The sequence below is a fragment of the Nipponia nippon genome, unplaced genomic scaffold, assembly GCF_047370975.1.
Source record: "Nipponia nippon isolate SJK-2023a ecotype South Korea unplaced genomic scaffold, ASM4737097v1 scaffold_3, whole genome shotgun sequence".
Taxonomy (NCBI): Eukaryota; Metazoa; Chordata; class Aves; order Pelecaniformes; family Threskiornithidae; genus Nipponia; species Nipponia nippon.
The window spans coordinates 1,945,927-1,970,884 of record NW_028262347.1 but is presented as its reverse complement, the minus strand read 5'-3'; the positions used below and the strand labels follow the sequence as shown (position 1 = coordinate 1,970,884).

The 24,958-nt window shown below is 47.6% G+C and overlaps 1 protein-coding gene across 3 annotated transcripts; it reads right to left on the bottom strand.

Annotated features, from left to right (window-relative positions):
* Window positions 1-9: 9 nt before the first annotated feature.
* KLHDC10 (kelch domain containing 10) lies at window positions 10-24,924 on the bottom strand. 3 transcript variants are annotated; one of them, XM_087764645.1, is made up of 10 exons: window positions 17,370-18,010; window positions 16,933-17,075; window positions 10,974-11,195; window positions 10,281-10,435; window positions 8,926-9,074; window positions 8,459-8,543; window positions 7,465-7,531; window positions 6,808-6,855; window positions 5,372-5,511; window positions 10-4,117 (listed from the first exon to the last, which is right to left on the bottom strand). In XM_087764645.1, exons 1-10 carry the CDS (start codon window positions 17,378-17,380, stop codon window positions 3,908-3,910), a joined length of 1,230 nt encoding a protein of 409 aa, XP_087620771.1. In that variant the 5' UTR covers window positions 17,381-18,010; the 3' UTR covers window positions 10-3,907. The 3 variants fall into 3 exon arrangements, with proteins under 3 accessions (XP_087620771.1, XP_087620772.1, XP_087620773.1); XM_087764646.1 differs by lacking the exons at window positions 16,933-17,075; window positions 17,370-18,010 and adding an exon at window positions 12,533-12,729; XM_087764647.1 differs by lacking the exons at window positions 16,933-17,075; window positions 17,370-18,010 and adding an exon at window positions 24,754-24,924 and having other exon boundaries at window positions 12-4,117.
* Window positions 24,925-24,958: the final 34 nt, after the last annotated feature.

Genomic DNA, 24,958 nt, shown 5'->3' with positions numbered 1-24,958 from the left:
GATTTATTATGAGAGCTTTAAAAAACCAAAACCAAAAAAACCCCCAACCAACCCCAAAGCAAAACGCTGACAGGTACGTAAATGCAGGTAACGCAGCTCCTGTGCCCCTTCTCCCTCCCCAGCCCCGCAGGGACGTACTTCGGCATAAAAACCGGGGAGGGGAGCGCTGCTTGCTGCCCGCAACGTGAACGCTGGACTCCGAAAGGTCCCACAGTCGATGGAGAAACAGGCCTAGGCTTCAACCAGCCCAGAGTGAGGCAGGCAGTGGGCAGCAGCCTGGGATCCCCCTCCTTCCCAAAGGAGGGCAGCTGCTCATTAGCAATTAATGGTGCTGCTTTATCAAGCTTTTTTTTGTTTGTTTACCTAGTATAGCATCAGTATGGACAATCCTGCTGTCATTTGGGGAAGATTCCTGGGCCAGGGATACCCCGAGCTGGGTGATGGCAGCAGATGGGCTCAACAGCACGGGGCAGTAAGAGATGGAAAAGATGTTGGGATGGGAGGGCAGAAGATGACGGCACCGAGCAGGTTCTCCTACGCCTCAGCTGAGGCTAAACAGAAAACATCTACCCCGGGGTGAGGGATGGTGGGACTTCTGGAGCCAGACCCAGCTTTCGTGTTTGGGAAAGCGTGGTGGAGCCAGCACTGCAGGTCCCTTCCCCAGCACCCTGCTCTGCAGCAGGACTAGCCCAGCAGTAGCCGCTGGTGGTTGCAAGGATGCCCTGAAGAGGTCCCGCATCACCCCGAGCTGCTGTGCTTGGTGCTGGGAGCAGGGGTAAGTCAGTCGTTGGGTGAAGGCAGCAGGGCTGGCCCACAAAACCCTGTTCTGAGATGGCTTTCTCTGTCTCGGTGTGTCCTGTCCCCATCCCGGGCAGCACTGTGGATGCTCTCAACTCCTCTTCCCTCCATCAGCTGCTGCAGATGCTGAATCCTTTCCCTCTCCCTTAGGGAAATCATGGCCCTGCCCTGGCAGAGGCAGTAATGCTCTGCTCTTTTGCTTTCACATATGGAATTGCTCAGGAGTTAACTTTTCCTTAAAAGGGAGGAACCAGTACTTGGGCATCACCTGGGCTGGAGGTGAAGACAAGCAGGAGATGGAGCAAGAGAAGCCTGGAGCCATATATCCTTCAGGCCGCACCCCAGAGCGAAGCCTCTGCCGCCGTGAGCCAGTGAGAAGCTTTCAGCATGCAAAAGCTCAACGTGCAGTAGACTAGCAGCAACTCAAAAGGGAGCTGTGACCTTTGCAGCGCTTAAAACCAGTAATTTTTCAGGAAGAGCAGCAGAGCAGCCTCCAAGATCTTGTGCCCATCATGCAGCAGCCACCCCAGGTCACTGGGAGGGGAGAAGCCCCTGGCTCCCATCGGTGGCCAATGCTTGTAGCCGCTTTCATCGGCAAAAGCAAGTCCCTGGTTCTTTATTCTCTAGCGTTCTTGGCCATGCTCCTCTAAATCCTGTGTGCTGGGGACACAGCGTGGCTGTGCTGGAGCATACTGGAGGGCAGAGGCAGGCTCTGGGCTTGCTCCTTCAGTGGTCCAGCCCAGTGGAAGAGGCTTGGGCACTGGTGTTGGGTGACCCAGTAGTGCACTGGTGTGTCATGGGGACGTCAAGGACTGTATCGTCCTGCCTGGGTGGCTGAATGTGTTCCGTGTCATGATTTGAAGGGGGGGGGGGGGAGCTCCTGGCTGCCTGAGCAAGGAAGATGTAAGAGCTTAAAGAATCTGCTTGATCAGTGATCCAGGCTTGGATGGTTTTAATAGTGCCTTGGTGACGATGGGAGATGCTCTTTAATTAGGTAAGGGAAGAACCAGTATGTGTGTGACCAGGCTGTTCCAGTACAAGGGTCCCAGCAGAACTGGAGGCCAGAAGGCAAAGATTAAGTGCAAGAGGTGAGAGCCGTTGAGTTGAGGCCAGAAGAGGAAGCTGGAGAAAAGGCCCATGGGCCCAACACGGTCCTACAGAAGAGGACAGCACAAGCCTGGGGCAGGAGAACAGCTCGCCCTTCCCCAGCCCACGCTGCCACCAAGGGGCCAGGAGCAGTGGGATGCTGCAGCCAGGGGGGCTTGGAAGGGGTTGAAATAGGATGATAATCATCTCCAGCAGCAAAGGCTTTCTACCCCACAGGCTCTTAGCTAGAAGCTAAGTTGGGGAGACAGAGCTGGGGGCAAGTCCCGCAAAGGCGCAATGAAGGCGACAGATGCAACAGAGCTACACGCAGCTGCCACCACTTTCTGTGGTCCAAAGCACCAGAGAATGCATCAGCTATGATGCCCAACCTTTATTTTTCTGGGCCTTGAGGGGAAAAAAAAAAAGCAGCAACTGAGGCTACAGAAGGGGGAAATATCCCCAAGAACAGGGGAAGCTTAACCTTGGGGCAAGTGGTAACGCTTCAACTGAACACCAGGGGTGGGTGCTCCATAAAAGGGGCAGCGGTGACTGGATCAGCCACTGCTGTTCAGATTAACAACATGAAGACAACGCTATGGTTTATTTAAACATAAATGCAATCTCTTAAAAAGAAACTGAAACCCCAGAGTCTAACCCTTGCCTTTGATGATGGAAGGGTAAGGTACTAAGAAAAGCTGATCAAAAAAACAAAAAGGCACTTAAAAATGGTCTTCAAATGAAAAGGATTTTGCACAAACCTGATGCCAGCCAAGTGGAGCTGCTCAGAGTTCGATGGCCACTTACACCTGGTCTCTAGAGCAAATTTCACAGTATATGAAGCACAGTAAGACACGAGACAGACAGACATCCCTTCCTTTCCTGCCTGTGCAGAGATGACCACTGCTCACAGCAAGAGGGAGAGATGCCCCCTCTCCCCTTTTTTTTTCCTGCTGTGTTTCCTGGTATAAGTGATCCATGAGTTTCCACATTAAAACCACACGCGGCAGGAACATCCCCCACCCCCAGAGGAACACGAAGCTAACTAGAAAAAGGCCAACGTGTGATGTGTAGGAGGAAGGAAAACAAAAAGCTTACAGGTACACATCAGAGTCAGACGCTGATAACCAGGCCCGAGTTGGCGCGGGTGGCTCGCCCCAAGCACTGGCTACCACACGCTGCGGGTTAAAAGACAGCTCTGAAATCTACGGGGCGAGTTTTTGCTGTTAGCTCGTTCAGAGTGCAACGTGAGCAGAAAGGGTTAAAAAAAAAGATTCGGCAAAACCTTTTCCCTCCCCGCACCACCCCGAGTAAACTACACAGTAGTCCATTAAGCGGCAACTTTTAACCAGTCTTCCAAGCAAACCTTTCAATATGAAAAGGTGAGGAACACAGACACGGGGTGTTTCAAATCACTGCACACTGCACCAGAAAAGCTGCACAGGCAAAGCTTCGCTCACTGCCCCGTGCGACGTTCCAGCCGTCTTCTGAAGCTCAAAGAGATGGGAACATGCCCGTGAAACACATGCAAAGCCTCCAAGCGGCAGGAATTCTCGGTTTTATAGAGGGAGAGCTCAGCTGGGCGTTAGGGGGGAGGAGTGTCATCCAAAGCGAAAGAAAATGTTGGCTGTTGCTCTGCATTGAATGTCCTCCGTTAGATACATCTTGTGAAAATGCTAAGTTGAATGCGCCACGTGTAAGCACGGGCTCAGACATTCGCTAAGCTCCCCACCCTCCCCAATTAAGTTGCAAGCATGTGCTGATGACAGTTTGATGGCTGGATGTTATGGATTAGTTCCAGAGAGTATTTTTGATTAATGGTGTAATTTAGAGATCCATAAATTAAAAGTGGATTTGCAACAACTTAAAAGTAAAAATTTCTAGAAAGGCATCGATGTATTTGCTGAGTAAGGCGTTGAGCAGGTTCCTCCATGTTCTTAGCAAGACCATCCACAGTATCCATAAATAGGGGGCGGGAGGGGGCTTCTTGAACGTAGTGTGTCTTGGACAGAAGCATGAGATGTTCTCATTTTAGCCGCTCAACGAGTCCCTGCGTCAGTCCAAGGTGCAAAAGCTGAGATCTGGAAAGAGTTGCTAGATGAGGGAAATATTCCAGGAGCTTCTCCCACGACAGTTCCAGCAGGCTGGGTACCACCAGCCACATTTTAAACAGAGAACCAGTCCGTTTGTTTTCATGGATGTTGACCACCCCTCCGTGAACATACATGCAGCCGGCCTAGATGGGAAAAGAGGGAGAGAGGAGTTACATGGGGCACAGACCAAACTGGCACACCAGGAGGTGCTGAGGAGCGACACAGCCAGGAAAACTGGGATTTGACTCTCCAGATTCCCAACTTTCAGAATCCAGAATCACAGAGCAAGTTTCATTTCGCACACCTTTATGTGCCGGTAACAGCAGCGTCGCTGCTGGAGCCAGTCACCCCAGGCTCCTCTCGTAGCCAAGGGGAGGAATCACTGCTGAAGGACACATGTCTCATCCTAAAGCACGTATCTGCTACCTGAGAGTGCTTTGCTCTGTGAATTCTACCCCAAGAAATCAATTTTAGGAGTGGGGCAAAGTGTTAATAAATTAGTACAGAACCAAACTTAGGTTTCAGCTAAAAAGAATGTATTTTTTTTAAACTAAAACCACACCATACAAAGACGTGCTGCGTTCCCTCTGCTGGCTCAGCATAACCCTGCTCCAGGAATGACATGAACACAGAGAGATGGGAAAAGCTCAGCTGCTGACCTATTTTGCGAGTGGCATTTTTTCAATATAGAGGAAAGGAAAGGGCATCCTGCTGTCCAGGCACCCACCTGCAGTCACCGAGCTGCCTGGGAAACACCGTTATGAAGCCTACAGTTTCCCAAAAAGAGTTGCATTTATAACAATCTCCAAACTAGGTGACACCTGCTCTTATAACCAAAGAACCCGATCTCTGCCCTAAGGCAGCTGAAGGAGGCTGAAGCCACAACTAAATGCATTTCTTGCTGCCTGCTGCTTATCAACCACAGGTCTCTCAGCTTCTAGTTACGGCACAAAGCTCTAGCAATGCCAACCTTCCCGTTAGCAGTGGTTTCCAAAGAGGGCTGCTCACCTGCTAATCTTTCAACTCAGGCTGTTCTCAGTAGGCTAAAACCAGTTTCCTTGGGGGAGTATTTGTGCTTTTTTTGCTTTTGCAAACAGGAACTGCTGTTCACACATTGCTCCTTGGTGCTGACACAGTTTAAAAGCTAAAATTCTGCATCGCTGCTTTTACAAAGCTGAATACACTGCGTGCTCTCGCTCTTTAAACAGCAGCAGCAGTAAAAGGAGTTAACGCAGTGACCTCACACCAGCCCTCAGCCTCCCGAAAGATGCTGCATCCAGTGGAGATCACCTCCTTGGTAACATCGGTTCAGCTCTATTTGCAGCCCACACAAACGTCAGAGTGCTTGGACGAACGGCTTGAACTTGAACTACGTAGGACAGAAATGAGTCACTTACTGGTGTGACAGCAGCACAGTGAAAATACACTGGTTCCGGCATGGCAGCTGGGAGCTTGACCCACTGGAAAGTTTGCAGATTCAGCTTCCAAACATCTCCCAGAATCACTTCTCCGTTATAGCCTCCACAAACGAACACATCTGTAAGAGAGGAAACAGAACACGTGGTGACTGAAGTCAGCCATCACTTTTCCAAAACAGTTTTAGGATCAACAATTATTTGACCTCAACACAAGCTCTCAGCACCTCCCCAAATCAATCCCAGCACACTGTTCATACCCACGGAGGCCACTTGTAGAATCACAGAATGGTTTGGGTTGGAAGGGACCTTAAAGATCATCTGGTTCCAACCCCTCTGCCATGGGCAGGGACATCTTCAACTCGACCAGGTTGCTCAAAGCCCCGTCCAACCTGGCCTTGAATGTTTCCAGGGATGGGGCATCCACAGCTTCTCTGGGCAACCCGTGCCAGTGCCTCACCACCCTCATGGTGAAGAATTTCTTTGTTATATCTAGTCTAAATCTACCTTCTTTCAGTTTAAAACTGTTGCCCACTATAGGCCCAGTAAAAAGTCTGTCTCCATCTTTCTTATTAGCCCCCTTTATATATTGAAAGGCCACAACAAGGTCTCCCCGCAGCCTTCTCTTCTCCAGGCTGAACACCCCCAGCTCTCTCAGCCTTTCCTCAACAGCAGAGCTGTTCCAGCCCTCGGATCATTTTTGTGGCCTCCTCTGGCCCCACTCCAACAGGTCCACATCTTTCCTGTGCTGAGGACCCCAGAGCTGGAAGCAGTACTAGGATTCTATGAAAATGGCCCTCACTTTACTAGAGAATGGAAAGACTCAGGTGCTAACTCTGCTACTGCCTCGTAATCCACTCCATATCAGCATCTTGGATTTACACCACCACGAAAAGGACCCACTATCAAAGAAATCCCTGAACAATCTTGTTTCTAAAGAATGCGGCTGCCAGCACTTGGCCCCGCTTTGCTTTTCACAGCGGACTGTAAAGCTAACAGGTTAGTCACTGAGCTGTAGCAGGAGCATCATTTATACCTGTTTGTGAGCTTGCAACCAAGAAGTTGCAAAGTATCATGGACACTCGTGGCCAAAATACGTGATATCTTACACTGAAGTGGCCACACATCCCAACGAGATTTAAGTGTTGCCTAAAATACCGCAGAATTCCAGAGAGCGACAGTACTGTGCAGTGCAGAAGTAAATTTGCCTATAGCAGCAAGATCCCTCATATGAAGTGGTGCCAACTGGGCAGCTTATGGCCTGTTCACAAGAAAGAAATCCTCTTCCAGAACAGACAATGTGTGCCCTGCAGTTCTCTCTAACACGTGTCGGAGGCCAGCACCTCTCAGGCTAGAAAGACGGGCTTGTCACTGCTAGGTTGTATAAGATGCACCAGTTTTCAAGAGGTAGATCTTACCATTTTTTATCTGAACGCAGCTATGGCATCTTCTGGCTGCTGGGAAGCCTGAGGAGAATAAAAAAAAAAATCAACTATAGCTGCTTTAAAATGCTTGGGCAAGTGGTGATTATATCTCAACATGTAATCATGGATAGGAGTCACCTGTTTCATTTATAAGGGGTTTCTGCTTTCCTACAATCATAGGTGTAACATCTCTAATTTAGCAACCGGCTGTTTCAGGTTTGACTCCTACTTGCTCTCCAGGGAAGGACGAAATGTGCCAGAATCTCCTTCCCCACAGACTCCAGCTCTCACCTCTGGCTTGGTGAAAAGCAGCAGCCAAGGGCCTACAAGGTTTCAGGGAAACCCCCGCTGCTAACCAGGCCAGCACGTGGTCCCTCAGAGGGAGCAGAGATGATGTGTATCTTCTTCTGGGAGGAGAGCCAGCCACTCTCATCTTTCCCACTCAGGGAGGGAGAGGAGCCAGACTGCTAAATATGCTTCAGATGGGTTAGTCCTCACTGCTAAAGCTCTGAACAAGCAGGGTCCTGCAGCCGGCGTTAAGTCACGTACAAGGTTATGAAAAAGGCTTCCAGCCTGCCAGCAAACAGCACCTTCGAGCATCTTGGCCACTCTCTGATTTACAGGGGAAGACACATGAAATTCCAGACTCACCAACTTTTTCATGAGGTTTTGTGGCAATTTCCTCCCAGGTGTTGGTTTCAAGGTTGTACGCGTGGATCTGAAGGGACAAAGAGGAGCCATTAGTTCCTCCTGGCTCTCCCAGCACTACAATGATGCAGTTACAGGTTCTGACCCAGGAAGCCACTATAAATAACACCTCTTTTTCATTAAGTGTAAAAACAAAAATAGCTCATCGCAGCCAGTGACTAAGCAGGTATAAAATCACCTTCAAAGCGTACCAGCTTACTAAAGCTTTCATTTCAGGCTTTGCTATTTAAGCCCCACAGCCGAAAAAAAAAAGAATATTGCTTTTAAAAAAAACTGGACCAATTAAAACGCACACCCTCCGGTTCTCAAAACTATTTAGAAATACCTATCTCATACTGCACGTAAGGAGAAAAGAAATGCAGAGAATGGAGAGATAAAAAGTCACGTTAACTGCTCCTGTTTCAACTTTTTTGGAAGCGGAGCACTGTTTAAAGTCTCCTCACTTATCATTTTGGCGTTCAAGATGAATTCCCTCTTTCCTCCCCAAATTGTATTGGAGAAAAACGTTTACCACAAGAAAGGAAATTAAAGCATACAATTAAGGGAGAAGACAAGAAAAGAGTCACCATATCAATATCTGAATTTAACATCAAGGAAGTCCTTCCTTTGGCACTTTCCTGTTTTGGCACAAATACAACATTTAGAAAGATGTCCTAAGTGTTTTTAAATGAGAATCTTTGATAACAGGTCTACAGAAATGAAGCTGGTTTGCAGATTGGTATGGTCACTGGGTACCACAGATTCATCATCTCTAAGTCAACAGGATATGTTTGTGGCAACACCAGGTTTTACAGAAATAGGAGGACAATCCGCTCCTAGTTATCTATTTTTTTACCAAGCCCTCCAGGCAAAGCCAGATGAAGAGACCGTGCTGGTTATACTTCACCATAGAAAATCTCCTATCCAGGCAAGCACTCAAGGTTTCTGACCACCTTACCTTATCTAAGGAATAAGCTGTCCAGGAAGTTCCACCTCCCAAAATATAAATCCGTTGACCGTCATGTGCGATTTCATGTCTGTACCTGAAGGTGCAAAGAAGGACATTTAGCAGCACAAGCAATTAGTGCAAGTCAGCAACAACAAAAGCCTTCTGGAAAACACTATCAAAATTGAGTGATTTAAGCAGAGCCCCCAAGCCTGGCTATGCTCTATCAGTCCCTCAGGTTGGGAGCATTCGGAAGATGTAAAAGGTTTCATGAGCAATCTAAGCAGCACCCCAGAAGCTTGAAAGGCATTTTCTGAGAGCAGAGCACCACGGAACTTAAGTACAATGATTTATGGAGCACCATAAATGCTGTGAACCTTGCATAACCAAAACCACTGCTCTAAGAGTGCCCAGAAGCCTGTCCGAAAAGGTGGTGATTCCCCTGTGTAAAAGCTCTCCGAGACTGTGCGGCTTCTCACCTCTCCTCTGGCATGTCACAGGACATATTGTTTGGTTTCAGCTGGATCCACTCTCTAGTGTTGAGGTCTAGCTTATGTAGGTCGGTACTGTAAATGTAACCAGTTGTTCCTCCAAACACATAGAGACAACCATTGATGATGGCCATGGCCTGGAAGGTAACAGAGAGAAACCAGTTAGAAAGGACACGTGACATCAGCATCTGAAAAAGAGAGAATTCCTGCCTTCCCAAAGCAAGACACCTCTTGCAAAGCTCTACCTACAACTTAAAAAATGATGTGTTCAGGAGGAATATGAAGGGCAAAAAAGGATGATACACAAAAGATGGGGGGGGGGGCGGCGGTGTCTGTACGAATGGAGAGTAACTCCAGGGTCACAAGACGAGGACCTAGAAGTGGAGCTGCTGAGTTTCAGGCATCAGACAAGACAAATCTGTGCAGCAGGGGCTCCCTGGAGCTAAAAGCAAAGCACAGTTAACCCTGAATCTCTTCCATGCTGACCTTATACAGATACTGTTACAGAGATTCTTATAAACCAGCTATCAGATAGCCCCAAACGCAGTGGGTAAGTCAGACTAAGCAACGCAGACAGCCTGTACAATTCAAAAGCACATGGACTATCAGCCTACTGAAACTGCGAAGGTGGGGCAGGCACCGTTCCCTGATGCAGTCCAAGGTGGAAGCAGAGACGTAAGCTCCTTCTGCTCCCAACTGCCCATTTGCCAAAGGCCAGCTCGAGCTGAACTGGGCAAGGGGAAGACTACTTTCCTTCCCCCAAGTGTCTGGTGCACATCTAAATGAGAAATTAGTTGGGTTATCAATGCCTGCACCCCAAGTACGTTGGCAGTGTTACTGGAAAGCACAGCAAAAGGTGGCAGGCCTCCTGTGAAAGTGAATCTATTTTTTTGTACACCATGTTCATCCACAACATTATGGAAAGTCTTAAAAGTTGTTATTCTAATACGAATAAGACCCACTAGTCACTGTTTTCATTTATAGTTTGGGGTTTTAAAGGCTTTGAGGAGGCTACAGAGCAACTCCAGAAACTACCAACCACCCCTTAAATCAGACATACTTTTTCATTCAACAGCATCTGGCATTTAGTTAACAAATTTTGGCTTTTCTAATTACAATTTCTACTATTTCTACTACAATTTCTGCTATTCCTTTCCTTTGAAATCTCGAAGAACGGAGACCGCTCTATTTCTTTATGAATGATACCTGCCTTTCCTTACACTTACGTACACAGAGAACAACTCTGGTTACTAGCAGAGAAGAGATCTCTGTGCTCTCGCCCCTTGTCTGTGCCACACAGCGCAGCGTACGCAGGCACACTCAACGTGGGCTGTCCTTCGTACCTGGCCATAGATTCGATTGGGTTTCTTTCCTCGGCAGCTGAGCAGAGCCCATCTTTTGTACTTGACGTTGCAGACGTGGACGTCGTTGCCATTGCTCTCTCCAAAGGGGATCCCGGTGCCCCCAAACACAAGCAGGTTGTTGCCATGCAATACAACTAGGAGAGAGAGACAGAGCAGAGATACTTGTTGCTGTGAGACGCAGTAAAACAGAACGACTCTGCTCTGGAGACAGTAGGCAGCAAGTATTCAACATTGTTCAAATACTCTACAATTCACACTACGCATTTATGGCTTTGAAATGCTCTAAAAGAGAAAGAATGCAAGCTAAAACCATGGTAACCAAAGGCCTACTTTTAAAAATGGCTAGTGAACAAAGAGATCTATTTTTGGATGCTTTGAGATGTCTGATTGCACTGAGCACCGAGCTGCTGAAAGTGCAGGTGCCTTGCAACTATCAAGCTAAATACCTGAAGCCCACCTCTTGCATTTGAAATGTTTTCTTTCCCTCTGCCTCAAACTGAGTGAAAGGGGAAAGAAAAATCACAAAACCAACCCAAACTCAAGGCCTACTTGCAGAAGAGCTGGAAACAGGATCCAGATTTCCCAATTCTTGCCCGGTTTTGCATTCCACCAGGGACACCGCTTAAAATAGCATCAGGAGTAGGCACGTTGGAATTGAATTTCCATACGTACGTGACATAGAGGCTAGCTCCCTGGGCATGTAGCCTTCAGTGCCCATCTGATGCCAGGTGTCTGTAGCAAAGTTGTACCGCCAGAGTTCTCTGAAGAGTGGGTAGTCTTCGTTCTCTGGCCCACCGGACTCATCATAGTCAGGATTGTAGCCTCCAAACACATACAAGTTGGCATTATCTGCCACGCAACGATGGCCACTTCTTGCTGGCGGAGATCTATGGCCTATAGCAAAATGAGAAAGTAAACCATGTCAGCAGAGGAGCTGAGCTTGTGTCCCAGGGTCAGGACTACACTGCTGTGGTGGTCCTCCAACAAGAGCGGCTGGTGTTTAGCCACGGGGAAGCGTGTCTGCAGCCAGGAGGAAACAGTTCTGTAATAACAGATCCACTTCTCCGAGCAGGAATGGGGAGAGCCTCCGCACATCACCATCTCATTCATGTCCGCTCTAGCCCCTGGACCACACCTGCCTAAGGAGACCTGCCTGCGGGTTGACGGACGACGACCCTTCCACGTGGCAATCCTGCCATAAAAGCTATTGCTGAGATATCTTACAAATTCCCCCTTCTGTCGTTCTGTATGGCAGATTTCACCTAGGAAACGGTTCCAAAATGTTTATATTGAAAGCTGCCCGATGGGCACAAAGAAGAAAAGTAATGACTTGCTCTCCCTCCTACACAAACCTTCTCTCCGTTTCTTCTCTTTTGCTCCTGGCACCTTGTATCTCAAGAAGACTCTTTCACCTTGGACACCCCTGGGCTTCCTAAACATTAAGCAACGCCGGTCTGATACAGCAAGTCAAATCTGCTCGCGGATCAAGGCATTTGCACTGGGAGGGAGAGCAGCAGGAACCCATCTGAGATCCTACAGGCTGAGCTTGACAACTGGCAGACGCAACCCTTCCCAAAAGGAAGCCCTCTTCCTACTCACCCTCTTCCCTAAAAGCCAATGGAAATAAAAGTGGGAAGGACAATTCAAGCTCCAACCTCAACTGGAATAGACAAAAAGACCGATTCAGTCCAGGAAAATCTAACCAGCAATATTCTTGTGGGACAACAGCAATTGAAGTCTCAGCTGACAAATGATCAAAAAGTAATTCCGAGCTTGCTTGAATTCGATGCACAGCAAGAGCCAAGCACAGTGCCAGAGGTGGATGTTTTTCTTCAACGAGACGCAGGACCACATAACGGATGAGAAAGATGAAAGGAATAGAAAACGATCAGGTCCCTGAACAAAGGAGCTGGTTGTGAGACACGTGTAGAACATCACAAGCTGACTAAACCAGGAAGGTGTCAAAAATCATTTTTTCTACGCAATACAACAGTGTTTTGGCGAGAGTAACTCTAAGCTTCATCTTGAGAAGGAGGATACATAATAGTTCCCTAAAATGTACAATTTAAATGGATAACCATCAGTCCCTTAAGCACACCCTCTGCTTGTTGCACCTCAACACAGACCCGCTTTGGTTCAGCTGACAATAAAGAGCAAACCAAAAAATAAACATCCAGAGAAGATCCCTGAAGACCCCTCGCCCAAACAAACCAGCGATCTTCACCACCCACCTGCTCTCACAGCTCTCTTACAGGCTTTTAGGATGGAACAGGACCCAGTGAAGCATCTAATTAGGACCCACCGTGTTTTCTTCGTAGAGCCTGTTACAATTATCAGCAGTGAATCGGACACACGGAGCAATAACAAATGAGGCATTAAGCATCTTTCCTACAGGAAAGGTGAAATAAATGATTTGTCCGGACTGAATAATGAATTTTAACTCAGCACAAGCAGCTGTGCTTAATCATGTTCCCTGGTTGCTGCTGCTTTAAGCTCCAACTCTTGTCCAAAATTAAGCTGCTCTACAGGGTTCAGACAAACTCCTTGTGGCTAAGTTTTGACAGATTTGGGTTGTTTCCAGTAGTAATTGTGTCTCGCAGCAATACTCACGTAGAAAACTAATAAGCACTGGCTGAGGAGAAGGAAGTTAAGGAATTAATGGAAAAATCTGTAGTCTTTGGCCTGGCTACCGAGACAGCGCGGTGCCATGGGGCACCCGGCGTGTCGTGGACATTGGCACGCCGGAGGGGTGGATATTACATGTACTAATAGCGGCAGCCAGGAAGTTACTGGTCCCAGTGCTGGATCAAACTGTTAAATAAATATGACGTGCTTTAGAGGTGATTCACAAAGGGAAGGAGAGACGTCCGTCCCTTTTGGCTTTTTATTTTAAACTCTGAAACTATGCAAAGAGATGGATTCGTTTTTCTAAAGTGAACACATTGACAATAAAGGTATTTACAAGCAAGGTAATTTTTCAGACTCTTACAATCGGAGACACTTCGAGCGGGCAATTCATCTGATCTCGGGTATCTGCAAATAAAACCGTGCTTGAGAAGCGCCCCTGCCTCTCTGCAGCCTATAGAGGGAATTCTGGCGACGGGCTCAGGCGTCTGGGCTCAGCCGAAGGGAGCTCATCCTGCTTGTTCCTTCTTCTGTGTTTCCCCTGGAGGTCTCCAAAAAGAAGACCTGAAAGAACTGAAGTGGGAGCTTAATTCCAGGCATGACCGGGAGCACTGATGCACACGCTTTGCAGGGGAGTGAGGATTTATTTCAATCACCCATTGAATTTAAAAGGTGTTAGGGAATTAGGAGTTCAAATATTAGATTAACTATAGACCCTATTTCCCTCTAGTTATAACACTCGCTGTGAGAATTTTCCAGAGGGAAGAGGGGAGTAGAAGGCTGAGTTTTATATAAAGCAAACAGACTAAAGAGTAAGAGGCGTAATTCAAAGAAAATAAACTAAAAAAAAACAAACAAGGAGGCCTTCTCTGTCATTCACCTCTCAAAATTAAAAAGAGAAGACGTCTGACTTTGCTATAAAGGCCCAGAACAGTTAAGTTTCAACAGAAAGGGGTCAATGTTTGATGCATGCGTGTCCTTGAGACAGCAAGATGGGTACATTAAGCCTGTACACAGCCCAGCTGGTCTCATCTCTTCCCATTTACCTAGAAAGCCATCTCCTGTCTTTACAAGATGAATTTTTTCAAGATATTTTCAAGACATGGAAAGGACATCAGAAGCTGGAGCTGATTTCAAACAGATACTTGCAAGTACCCAGCCAAGACGGCCTGAAAGGATCACCCTTCCCACGCAGCCGTTCCTGCTGCAAACCGCATCTGCTGCTACTTCCCTGCCCGTTCCCACTGCTCTCGCCAACAACCCAAAGGGCTCTGCGCACTACAGCAACAAATTTTTCCGTTAAACACTCACTCAGTAACTGTTCTTTGTCAGAAGCTAGGGATCCTCACGGCAGAGCTAGCAGGAGAAACGATGCCTGTCCCTGGTCATGCATTCACAACTCAGCTGCTCAGGGGAAATCCACTGTCCTCAGCGTTAAGTTGAACACCAAACCGCGGATGAGAGCGGGCAAAATGCTTCCTCCCGCTGCGCCTGCTACGCGGCGGTGACTCCCAGGGAAAGGAGGGCTGGAAATGCCAACCAGAGCAAGGTTTCCAAAAGCCCAAGGCCAACCCCTGTAGCTACAAACACAAGCAATTTCATTTCGCTCTGCTTGAGAACAACAGATTTTCTGCTCTATTCAAGCAGACCCCAGCTGCATTTGCTCAACACCGTGCTCCACATGTAAGAACTGACTTCTCTCCAAAGGCTTCACATTTCCAGCCTGCTGTTTTTAAGCTTCGCTCTTCACTAACCCCTTCGTCTCAAGGGACTAGATCCTCCCGCTCGCAGAGGCCCAGGGAAGATGCCATATCTACCCATAAAACAGGAAAAAAAAATTATCCAACACATCTTCTGAGTCACCTATACAAGCACACACACAAATGTATCAATGAACCGAATGGTACAGTGTTAAACTAAGTTAAATTGTCACCAAACTCTTCTACTCAGAATTGAAGTGACCTTAATTCACTTCAGAAGAAAGTCTTAGAAAAAGATTCCTCTAGTTCTGTCTTTTTAAAGAAGGGAGCCGTAAAAGCCGAATCTATTGAAGAGTTAATTCAGATTAGTTTCTTTAGCACACAAGCTCTACGACTTGCACCTCCATAAAGAACTGCATTTCCATTTAATTGTGTTTTATCAGATGATTTACGTTTCCTACTGAAATTCTTCATGCAAGTTTCAGATCTGTTTTTGCTCCAGCGTCAGTGGTGCGCAACGAGCCTATTACACAAGTGCAAACTTTAGACGGTGCGGAGATGGAAACCCCAAAGCGTTTGCTAACTTCCTCCTCTAGTTAGCAAAGCCCATCTCCCCGAGAACTGAACCTGCCACAGCTTAAAGAAGCGCCCAACGCTAAACGAAGCACAGCAAGGCACCATCACCGCGAAAAGCTGCACGTCACCGGGCCCCGCCGTGAATTCTTTGATGCCGGACGTGGAAAGTAGCAGCACGATGTAGCGAGTTGAGACAGATCTGTGGGAAAGAGGTCATAAAGCTGGTTATAGAAAATGGCTTTAAAGTGGACAGATATAATTTGGAAAGCTCTTGCGTTCCCAGTTTAAGATTTCAAAGCGAAGCAGGAAGGAAGGATGGGGAGGTGCATTCACAAGGAGACTCCTTTTCCTGGGTCCTGAGGGCAGAAATGGGAACAACAAAACTCTCAGAGAATAAGAAGCTCCACAAACAGAATTAAATTGAAACATTGCGACCGGGACTTAATTAAGGAAAGTCCTAATTTAGGACTAAGCTATCTGATAGAAAATTGCTTGCTGGCTATCGTCACGCACTGACCTGTTAACACCCTGTTAACTTCACCCTTTTCAAGTGATTCAGAGGGAGCTGCTGGGATGGCCCAGATTGACTTTATTGGCGTGGATTCCTAATTGAATGCCTCTCCTGCAAGAGGTATTATTAGAACAGAAGGAGAGTAAGCAAAAAGGCGACATGAATATCTATTCCTCAGTTTCCCGACGTGACGCAGCACAGCAACTGATGCACGAGACGTTTGTTTCCTACCTCTCCAAAACTTTGAATACAGAATAGATCTGGGGCGAGAAGGAGGAAAGGGCAGAGATGTTCATTAAGAAAATTTAAAGAAACCTTTCATTTTAGAGGAGGAAAGCATAATGGTCCTGAATGACATCCAACAAGACTCGAAATGTCCCTCTTACAGAGAGGACAAAGCTGAATTGCTCCTGCTAGGCCATAAATGTTGTTCCTATTCTGACTAGCACAAGCATCAAAGTTTATTAAATTCCAACTCCGGGGCCTTGACAGCTACAGAAATCTATGGAAGGCCTAGAGAATAAAAAAAAACAACACAAAAATCCTGTGGCATCAGCAGATTACTTGAAGTTACAGAGCAGATGAAATGCTACCAGCATGCCCAGCACCACAGCATGTGGCAACAGCGACGCTCAAATCTACCGGATTTCTCTACCGCTTTTCAATATCTCTATAATAAAGTTATAGAAGAAGAAAATTAAACTGCGAAGAACCAAGTGGTTGCACTGAATCACACAGAGCACAAACGTAAGGCGAGAGGCGCTTCAAACAGAGCAGCACAAAGACAAGTTTCGAAGAACAAAGGCGTTTTCTTTCTATTTGATTATCCTGCCTTTCACGACTTCGAGGGGGAAAAAAACCACTGGCATCATCTCGCTGGCTAGGTTAAACAAGAGGGGAGTACCTGCTATTCGAGTTAGTAAGCTAGCCAGCTGGCCTTTTTTTTTTTTTTTTTTTTAAACAAGAGGGGAAAAAAGGTCTAATTAGCTGAATTCATTTCTTAAAAATAAAAATAAACAATGAAAGAGCTGAATATGAAGTTGTTTGGAGAACCTGCCTGGAACTGTGCTTTTTCTTATCATGGCCATGCTGCCAGAAAAAAAAACAAATAAATCTATTAATCAATGAGAAGCTCTTGGCAGAGAGCGAGGTCTGCCTATGCCATCAGGTTCTGCAGAATTTAATTTTTCTTGTTAAGGGAATTTTCCCGCATCACTACCATGCCTCATTATCAGTTCCCAGCAAACCAACGCAGTGCTGTTCTCCCAAGGTGGCAAATCCACAACCGTTGCCTCCCTTTCCCAACCAGCCTCCGAAGGAAGAGGCCAAGGGTCTGGGCTGTCCCACCGTCTGCTCAGAAACCTGTAAGCAGAAAGAAAAAAAAAGAATGACCCCCTGTATCATCCCTCACCAGGGCCAGGTAGGAGGCTGAGCACTAGCCAAAGCAACCTGCAGCACAAAAAAAATGATTCCCAGATCTTTTGGGAGCAAAGAAGATGAGGGAAGTGAAACTGCTAACCTCACGCTTAAAAGACAACTCTGGAAATGGAAAGAGGTCAAGTTCTTTTGCCACCACAGATACTGGAAAGAGATTTGGCTGTAGCTAGCAGAAACAGCAGGAGCAGGACTAAACATACGCCTCTTGCAAACACATACCCCTTCCCCATGGATTACCGCCTTGGAGCGGCAACTGCGATGACTTTCCAGCTTCGGGATGCCTCATTTCTAAACTCTGCCACACGCTATTGCTTGCTAAAAAATATCCTTTTGCACAGTCAGGTCAGCAGACTCCAAGCCGCAGGTGTCGATTTTAAAGTTTTGCCTCTTTATTCTTTCAGCCTTAAAGGATCACTAACGACCTGTCTGAAATTGGAGCACGATTATAATGTTTCGACACGCTGCTTGCCCCATCCCAAGTCACTGAATTACACAAAGATCCTAACAACGCAGCAGTCAAAGCATTTATGATTTGTTTTTCCATGTACTACTTGCTTGTTTCATGCAACCGTTTTATTGCTTGCTCATTTGGCCGTTTAAAGACATTGCTGTTCACAAAAAAGGTAAGCACATAAGATAAAGGCAACAGAATTTAGGGAGAACTGTCTATTCCGTTCAGAATACACAGGGAACGACCCTCAAAGGCAAAACAGTAATTAAAGGAGAATGGGAAATGTTTCACTCAAATCCTGGGGTCGCATATGACCCCAAGAATCTGTATTTTCCTCATAGCACGTGGCTTTCTCCATAGAAGCAGCAAATCCCTGGTTTTTTCCTTTCCCTTTTGCCTAGCTCATGTTAAAGCATCCAAAAAGCAAAGGAAAAGCAGCGGAGGCAGCCAGGGGATGCTCTGGCCTCTGGAAGCTCAGAGTTCGGTGCTGCAGGGACGCAGCTGCTCAATGCAGTTTTTTTCGCCTGTGAAACAAACCTTCCTGGGCACCCCGGGGAATCGGTGAAATGTATTCATGCGGTATCAGCCTCCCAGAAGATGCACACGCTCGACATCATCTGACGCAGGGAGTTAAAAAGGACGACTGGTCTCAAGTTCAGGGTTTCCACATGCAGCTGGGATTCAAGGTCAGAAGAAACACTTGGCTTCTAACCTTCAGAAAAGAAGTTTATCTAATAAAAGTTGCCAATGTCTCTAAATCTCAAGGACAAGCAACCGTTTTGTTTTTTTCCCAACCAAGAGGCATTTGGAAAAAAACACTTTACATGTGCAACATATTTTTTTATCAACACATCAAGCCTCAAAGTTCTTTAAATATTTGAAAATTAGGAAATAATGGCACATAAAAGCGTACAGATTCTATTGCTAAATGAAGTTTGCTTCAGAAACACAAAACATTTATTAAGGTGATGGCAGTTCAACCATAAGTTCATGATGGCCACCCAAATGTTTACGACCAACAGTATACACCCTTTTTTAAGCTAGCTGTTTAGAGCATCACCTCAACCACACTGCACAACGCAATGCCAGGTCACCAATAACGCACAAATTTACCAAAACTTATCCGAGCAACAGCCATCGGTGTTCACAACACACAGCGTGGCAGCCGCGCTTTCGTCTCCAACGCGTGCTCAACCCAGCAGGCGGGATGAAGAGCAGACCTACCGAGGCGATCGCACATTTCCGCCAAGTAATTCTGCTTTGCAAAATTAAAGATTAACTGCTGCTCTACCTGTAGTTCCTTGAGCAATATTGTACAACGAGACAGAGGAAGGGAAGGCAGCCATCCCCTGGCACAGAGAGAAAGCATCCGGACTCAAGCTCTCGTTGTAGCGCTCACTAGCTAACGCTCTGCAAGCTCCCAGTTCATTCCTTGAACGAAGCTGTATCATTTTTCTTCTGTAATTTGATGGATTAGAGGTTGCCAAGCACACCAGGTAAGCCGAAACAATCAGTGTTGAGGACCTCATCCATTTTAAACATTTGGGGCTGGCAGCAAAATAAAAGCAAGGATCACATTCTGCCAGGCTACAATAGGAAAACTCAGCCAAAATAGATTGCTAGAATGAAAAACCAGATTCCTGGGCTGCAATCAAAGCACTGGTGGTTTTAATATGCTGAATTTTCGTTCTGGTTAAAGACTCGCATCTAGAGAGACATTCCTCCTAGAACTACAGGACTATTTGCTATTTTCATATTTACTGATGAAAACTAATTGCAGGTACAGCCACAAATCCTCTAATTTTATGTGCGGCTCAAATCAGGATTTGAAGGTTGTGCTAAAGTATTTTAAATCAAGTCCTCCTTTCCCTCTCCTCCAGATCACCTGGAACAAAGCATGGTTTTATTTATTCTTGAGGCATAACCAACAGATATCCAGGTGTAGCCTCAAACACCTCCCAGAACAGCAACCCCAGCACTGCCCTTTTTTCTCAACCTATTTTAATCACGATATCCACCGGAGGGTCATTTGCAAAGTAAAGGGGGCAAGAAGTTAGTGCAACAAAACTCAGTGTGAGATCTTAAGGAAGGGGAGGGTGATTTTATTTTACAAAATATTAAAATAAGCCGGTTCTGGCTGCTCATACCCACAAGAACCAAGTATATCCAAGTGATCCAACCAGGATCACTTAGGTACAGCAGAGGATGAAAGGACGACAGTTGCCAAGTCCTCGCTACGATTCCTGGGTTGTTCTTCGTTTAGAAGGACAGACTAGTTTCGGACAGGTCTTTCATACCCTCTGGCTCCTACGGCGAGATGCTTTGGCCTCAAGAGTTTTGCTTCCTTCTGCTTCCATGAAGTTTAGGCAGGTCTTGCCGCCTATTGTCTGCATTTCCTTATTTTGAGTTTCTTAAAGTTCTTCCTGTCGGGCTAACAGGAAAAGGAACGGCACAGGCGCCAAGCCGCAACCACATTTACTTTGTCCTGTTACCAGGGTGTAGGGTCTTCCGCTCGCAAGGCTTGCCCCAAACACGCTCTCTCTTTCCATCAATCTGTGATCTTCAGTCCTACTAATCCCAGCGCAAGGCCATACCACGTGGCATGCATTATGCCGCAACACTACTAGCGTTACTACTAGCAATATAATTTCTATTTCAAGCATTATTTTTGGAAATACAAACTAAAGAACTACAGGATGCAAAGCTAACAAAAACAGCGGGGCTTTTGGTTCCCATCTTTTCAAAGTCACATACCAGTGGTGCATAGCTAAGGTGCGTGCGTGCATCCTCTTTACTGGTTCTTAAGGCTTTCTAAAGATGGTATTGGTATTATTTTCCCTCCTACCTAGTTTTTCAACATCCAGAATAGCAGGTTTCAATATCTCCCTTTCCATTTATGATTTTTGCAAGATTTCCGAAGGACATTTAGGTCAAGGGCTGAAGCCAAAGCGCTGCTAGCTCTTGGGAGAGAGAACAAGACAAGTCAATATTGACTTTGACTCCAGTCTTCAAAGCTTCATCTTCTTCATACCAGCCAGACAAAATAAGTTTGTAACTCATGTAATTAGAGTCCCTTACAAACGTCTGGATAAGCAGGATGTGAATGCGTCGCCGAGAACACGGTTTAAAACCTGTTTGTTCATCCAGCGGCGTTCAGCCTCTCCAGATCACACAGCTCCCTTCCGCGACAGGCTGCCCGTGCCTGAAAAATACCCAAGGGAGAAAGCAGCTGTGCCTGCACCCCCGACGCCTGAACGACGACTCTGCCCGGGGCCAAGGGCAGCTGGGAGAGGCCAGAGGATCCGGCCAAGGATGCCAAACACAACCCGCAGGCCGCTGGCCAAGAGCCTTTCAAATATTTGAAGTCTCTAAAGCAGCAATTCTAAGAGAACGATCATTCTCACATCCGGCCGTGAGAGCTTTCAGGTTTGGTTTGATGTCCAGAACAGGTCTGCTTCTTCATACTGCTTCTCGGAGGCTTTGGTTTTCAAATCTCTTCGTAGCAATCACGTATTTCAAACATTTCTACAAGCATGCAATTGCTTGTCAGTTTTTCCCGTGATTAGTAAAACAGGAACAGGATTGTAATACACGAGACAGCATCCCAGAGCGGAGAATGAAATAAGGAGTCCTTATGAGTGAACTCATAAATGAACTCATTTATTGATAAACCAGAGCAAAAGAGCAAACATTTGCCCCAGAAATTTATATATTACAGATTTTACACCACTAAAGTTGAGTGTTCCCTGGGTTGTTTGTTTTTTTAAAAAGTGTAAAAGGAAAATACAGAAAGGAATTCTGGAAAATGAGAACCATAGAACAGCCCAGGTTGGAAGGGATCTGGAAAGATCGTCTGGTCCAATCTCTCACGGGAAAGGGAGCCGAGATGAGATTATCCAGCACCCTCTCCAGCCGCATCTTGAAACCTTCCATCGATGGGGACGCTACCACGTCCCTGGGGACGTTGTTCCGGTGACTGTTCTCACTGTAAAAAAATGTCTTTCTTACATCGTGATGAAACCTCTCCCGATGCAACTTGTACCCATTGCCCCTTGTCTTCTCCATGTAACCCCGATGCAACTTGTACCCATTGCCCCTTGTCTTCTCCATGTAACCCCTTGTGAAAAGAAACCCTCCGTTCTCCTCGTAGCCGGAAAATCGTGATGAGACCTGACTCCTTCGGCCTTTCCACACAGGGCAGGTTCTCCAGCCCTTCAACCATCTCCTTTGGACCCTCTCCAGTTTGTCCACGACTTTCTTGACTTGTGGGGACCAGAACTGGACACAGCACCCCAGGCATGGCCTTACAAGCACCGAGTAGAGCAGGATGATCCCATCTCTCTCTCTTTCTGCTAGTAATGCCCCTGCAGATGCAGCCCAGGATCCAATTTGACTTCAGGCTTGCTCTCCCACGTGACACAAAGGGGTTCAGGATATTTACGTTTTCTGTTGTATTTTTTAAATACACATTAGAAACTCTGAACCTCTCCGCACATAAAAAAACGCTACTGTGACTGGTACACTGGGAAAATTATAGCTCAAGACAAGAGCATAAATGCTGAGCATGCGAGAAGCAACGATATATTTAGGTTTCCAGATCGTTTCTATCCGCTTAACCCTGAGAGTCTGATGAAAACACTGAAAACAGTTAAATGTGGACAGGAAGACTTCCAACGAGGAGAAGAACAAACCACACACCACCTATATTTGAAATTTCTGATCTTTCTAAAGCTTACAAACACCTAAAAATAGCTCCTTCCTTTCCCTTATCCAACATACAATTTTAGATGTTTAAACAGTCTTTACCCATCACGAGGCAGCAAAAAAACCAAACAAATTGCTTATTTTTTTTGAGCTGTTAAGCCATCAACGAGCCTCTTCTGTAGTCGCTGCTTAAGAAATGCCCCTATTGAGAAACGCTCGATAGAAATACTCAGCTCGAGAAAGCAAACAGAGCAGCACAACCCGGCGTCAGCTCCCGCTAGCTGCCTGCTTACCTTTTGTAATCATTTCCCCCTGCAAATGAAATTCTCCAGAGCGAAAAAAGGTGACAAAAGTTAAAAATCTTTTCTACAAGTAGGTGGAAAAGGAGAATGTGACAAAAGCAGTACCTAAATAAATGCGTCTGCTCTCGTGTTTAACCAAGAGATAGCCCAGATCTACTTCAAACGACACACGGCTTAGCAGGAGCAAAAGAGCTCTGCAGGGAGGGATGTATCGAACACATCCAACGCCAAAGCGTGCTACGAGCTCTTCGCATGCTTTCACGACAGTAATTACTTATAAAAACGGGATTAAAAGGAGATAGCATGCTTTATGGAAAGAGTCTAGGGCATTGAACGGTGGGGGGGAAACGAAGGAACGCCTCCTGAAAACTCTGAAAGAGAATTGGGAGGTAAGAAAACAAATTTGGTTGGAGGAAATGGAAGGAGGGGGGAAAAACATTCCTCTCTCTATCTCAAGGGTTATGTAAGGGCTGCTGCTGGAGCTCTATAAATAGGACGTTAACAGGTGTCAAATGGGGAGAAAACTCCAGCAATCGAGTCAAATTTTTCCATCAGGTAGTTTTTTAGCAAGATTGACAGTCAGCTTCGGGTTTGTTAAGGCTTGACTTGAGGGCTAAGACTGAGATGAACGGGGGTGGTTTGTCCCCGAGGCTGCAGCGTCTGCCCCATCGCAGGTGGCGGAGGGCAGGATTCCACGTCGGGACATAATCCATAGCCAAAAGCAGGATCATTACAACCGTGTCAGGAAGATGTGCTAGTTGTTCATTCAAGCCAATGATTAAAATATAGGAACGTGAAGATAATCAGCTCTTCTGCTACCAAAAAAGGCCCTTATCACAGAAGGAAGGAAACATGTTTGAGAATTTGCCCAAAAATAGAAGGTGTGGAGCCACTTAGCAAATTCACAGCGGTCTTGCATGAGGCTCGAAGGCGTCCTTGCTGCAGCTCCAGATCATGACAGGTTTCACAGGGATGGAAACACAGACCCTAGTCTGAAAGTCCGTTCCCAGCTGCCGCTGGTGCTCCAGACACGCTGAACGCAGGCTCCTACCCCCGAGGCAGCGAGGGGCTTCACATCCCCCACCGAGGGATCTGAGTGGCGAGGCCGGGATGGCCAGGGCAGAAAAAGATGCCCTGGGCTTGGGGTACCCACCTCCTGGGTGGCAGCACCCCAGCACCATGTGGCCCTTGAGGGCACGAACTGCTATGACGATAAGGAGAGAGAGAGATGCCCCAAACCAGCTGGGAACGCCCCCCACACCCCATCACAGAACCATGGGGTGCTCTACATCCCTCCCAGTATCGCAGAACCATTGGGACGGGGACGATCTCCCCAATCCTGCGATTGCGGATTAACCCCCACCTCCTCCCCCTAATATCCTGGGGCTGTTGGGGTGGCGGGACCCACACATCCAGAGACTATGGGGTAACCCCCCCACATCCCAATACTGCCAGCAGAAAGGTGGAAAAGAGGAAGAACCACCATTCCCAGCACACAGGACAGGGCTGATATCTTATCCAAGGGCCCTCTGGTTGCCTGGACCCCCCCATCCCAGGATCACCCCTCCCAGGACAGTGGGGCCCCCCCACCCCAATACATTGGGACTGGGGAGGGGGTGCGTGGGTCAGCCCCGGCCGGTCCAGAATCACAGGGCGACTGAAATGGGGCTGACCTCCACCAGGGACCGTAGAGTACCCTGTCCCCCCCCCACACACCCCGTGTCCATGGGGATGAACCACCCCGTGCGGGGCATCCAAGCATCCCTCAAAGTGCTGAAACCGGTGGGACGGGAAGAATCCGCCATCCCCCGGGGGTCGTAGGAGGAGGGTGATCCCCCACCCCCCGAGACCGGCGGTCCCCTTCAACACCCTAAGACCGTTCGGAAAGGGGTGACCGCCCCCCCCCGCGACTGTGGGCCCCCATATCCCGCTCCCCCCCCCCCCCGGGCCTTGGGGACGGGGTGACCCCCCCCTCCATCCCGAGTCCATGGGGTACCTCAGCTCCCTCCCAAAATACCCCAGAGCCTCGGGGACGGGGGCAAACCCCCCCAGCTGCGGGGTATCCGTCCCCTCAGGGCCGCACGAACGGCGATGCCGCCCCCCCCCCAGCCGCCGCCGCCGCCCCCGGGAACCGGCCCGCACTCACCCGCCGAGCGCGGCCTGCTCGGCAGCTGCACGAAGCGGTTGAGGAGGCCGCCGCCACCCGCCGCACCGCCCGAACCCTCCCTGACGCCCTCCCGGGCACCCTCCGCCGCCGACATGGCCCCGTCCGCTCCTCCTCAGGGCGAGCCCAGGCGGCAGACAGCGGCGGACCCCCCCCTCCCCCGCCGCTGACCAATCAACGGCGAGCT

Excerpts from the sequence above, each read along its gene's own strand:
- KLHDC10 (XM_087764645.1), bottom strand. Across the intron at positions 9,075-10,280 it reads CCAATCGAATCTATGGCCAG|GCCATGGCCATCATCAATGG; the intron begins GTACGAAGGACA and ends GTTACCTTCCAG. Across the intron at positions 6,856-7,464 it reads AAAACCTCATGAAAAAGTTG|GCTTCCCAGCAGCCAGAAGA; the intron begins GTGAGTCTGGAA and ends TATTCTCCTCAG.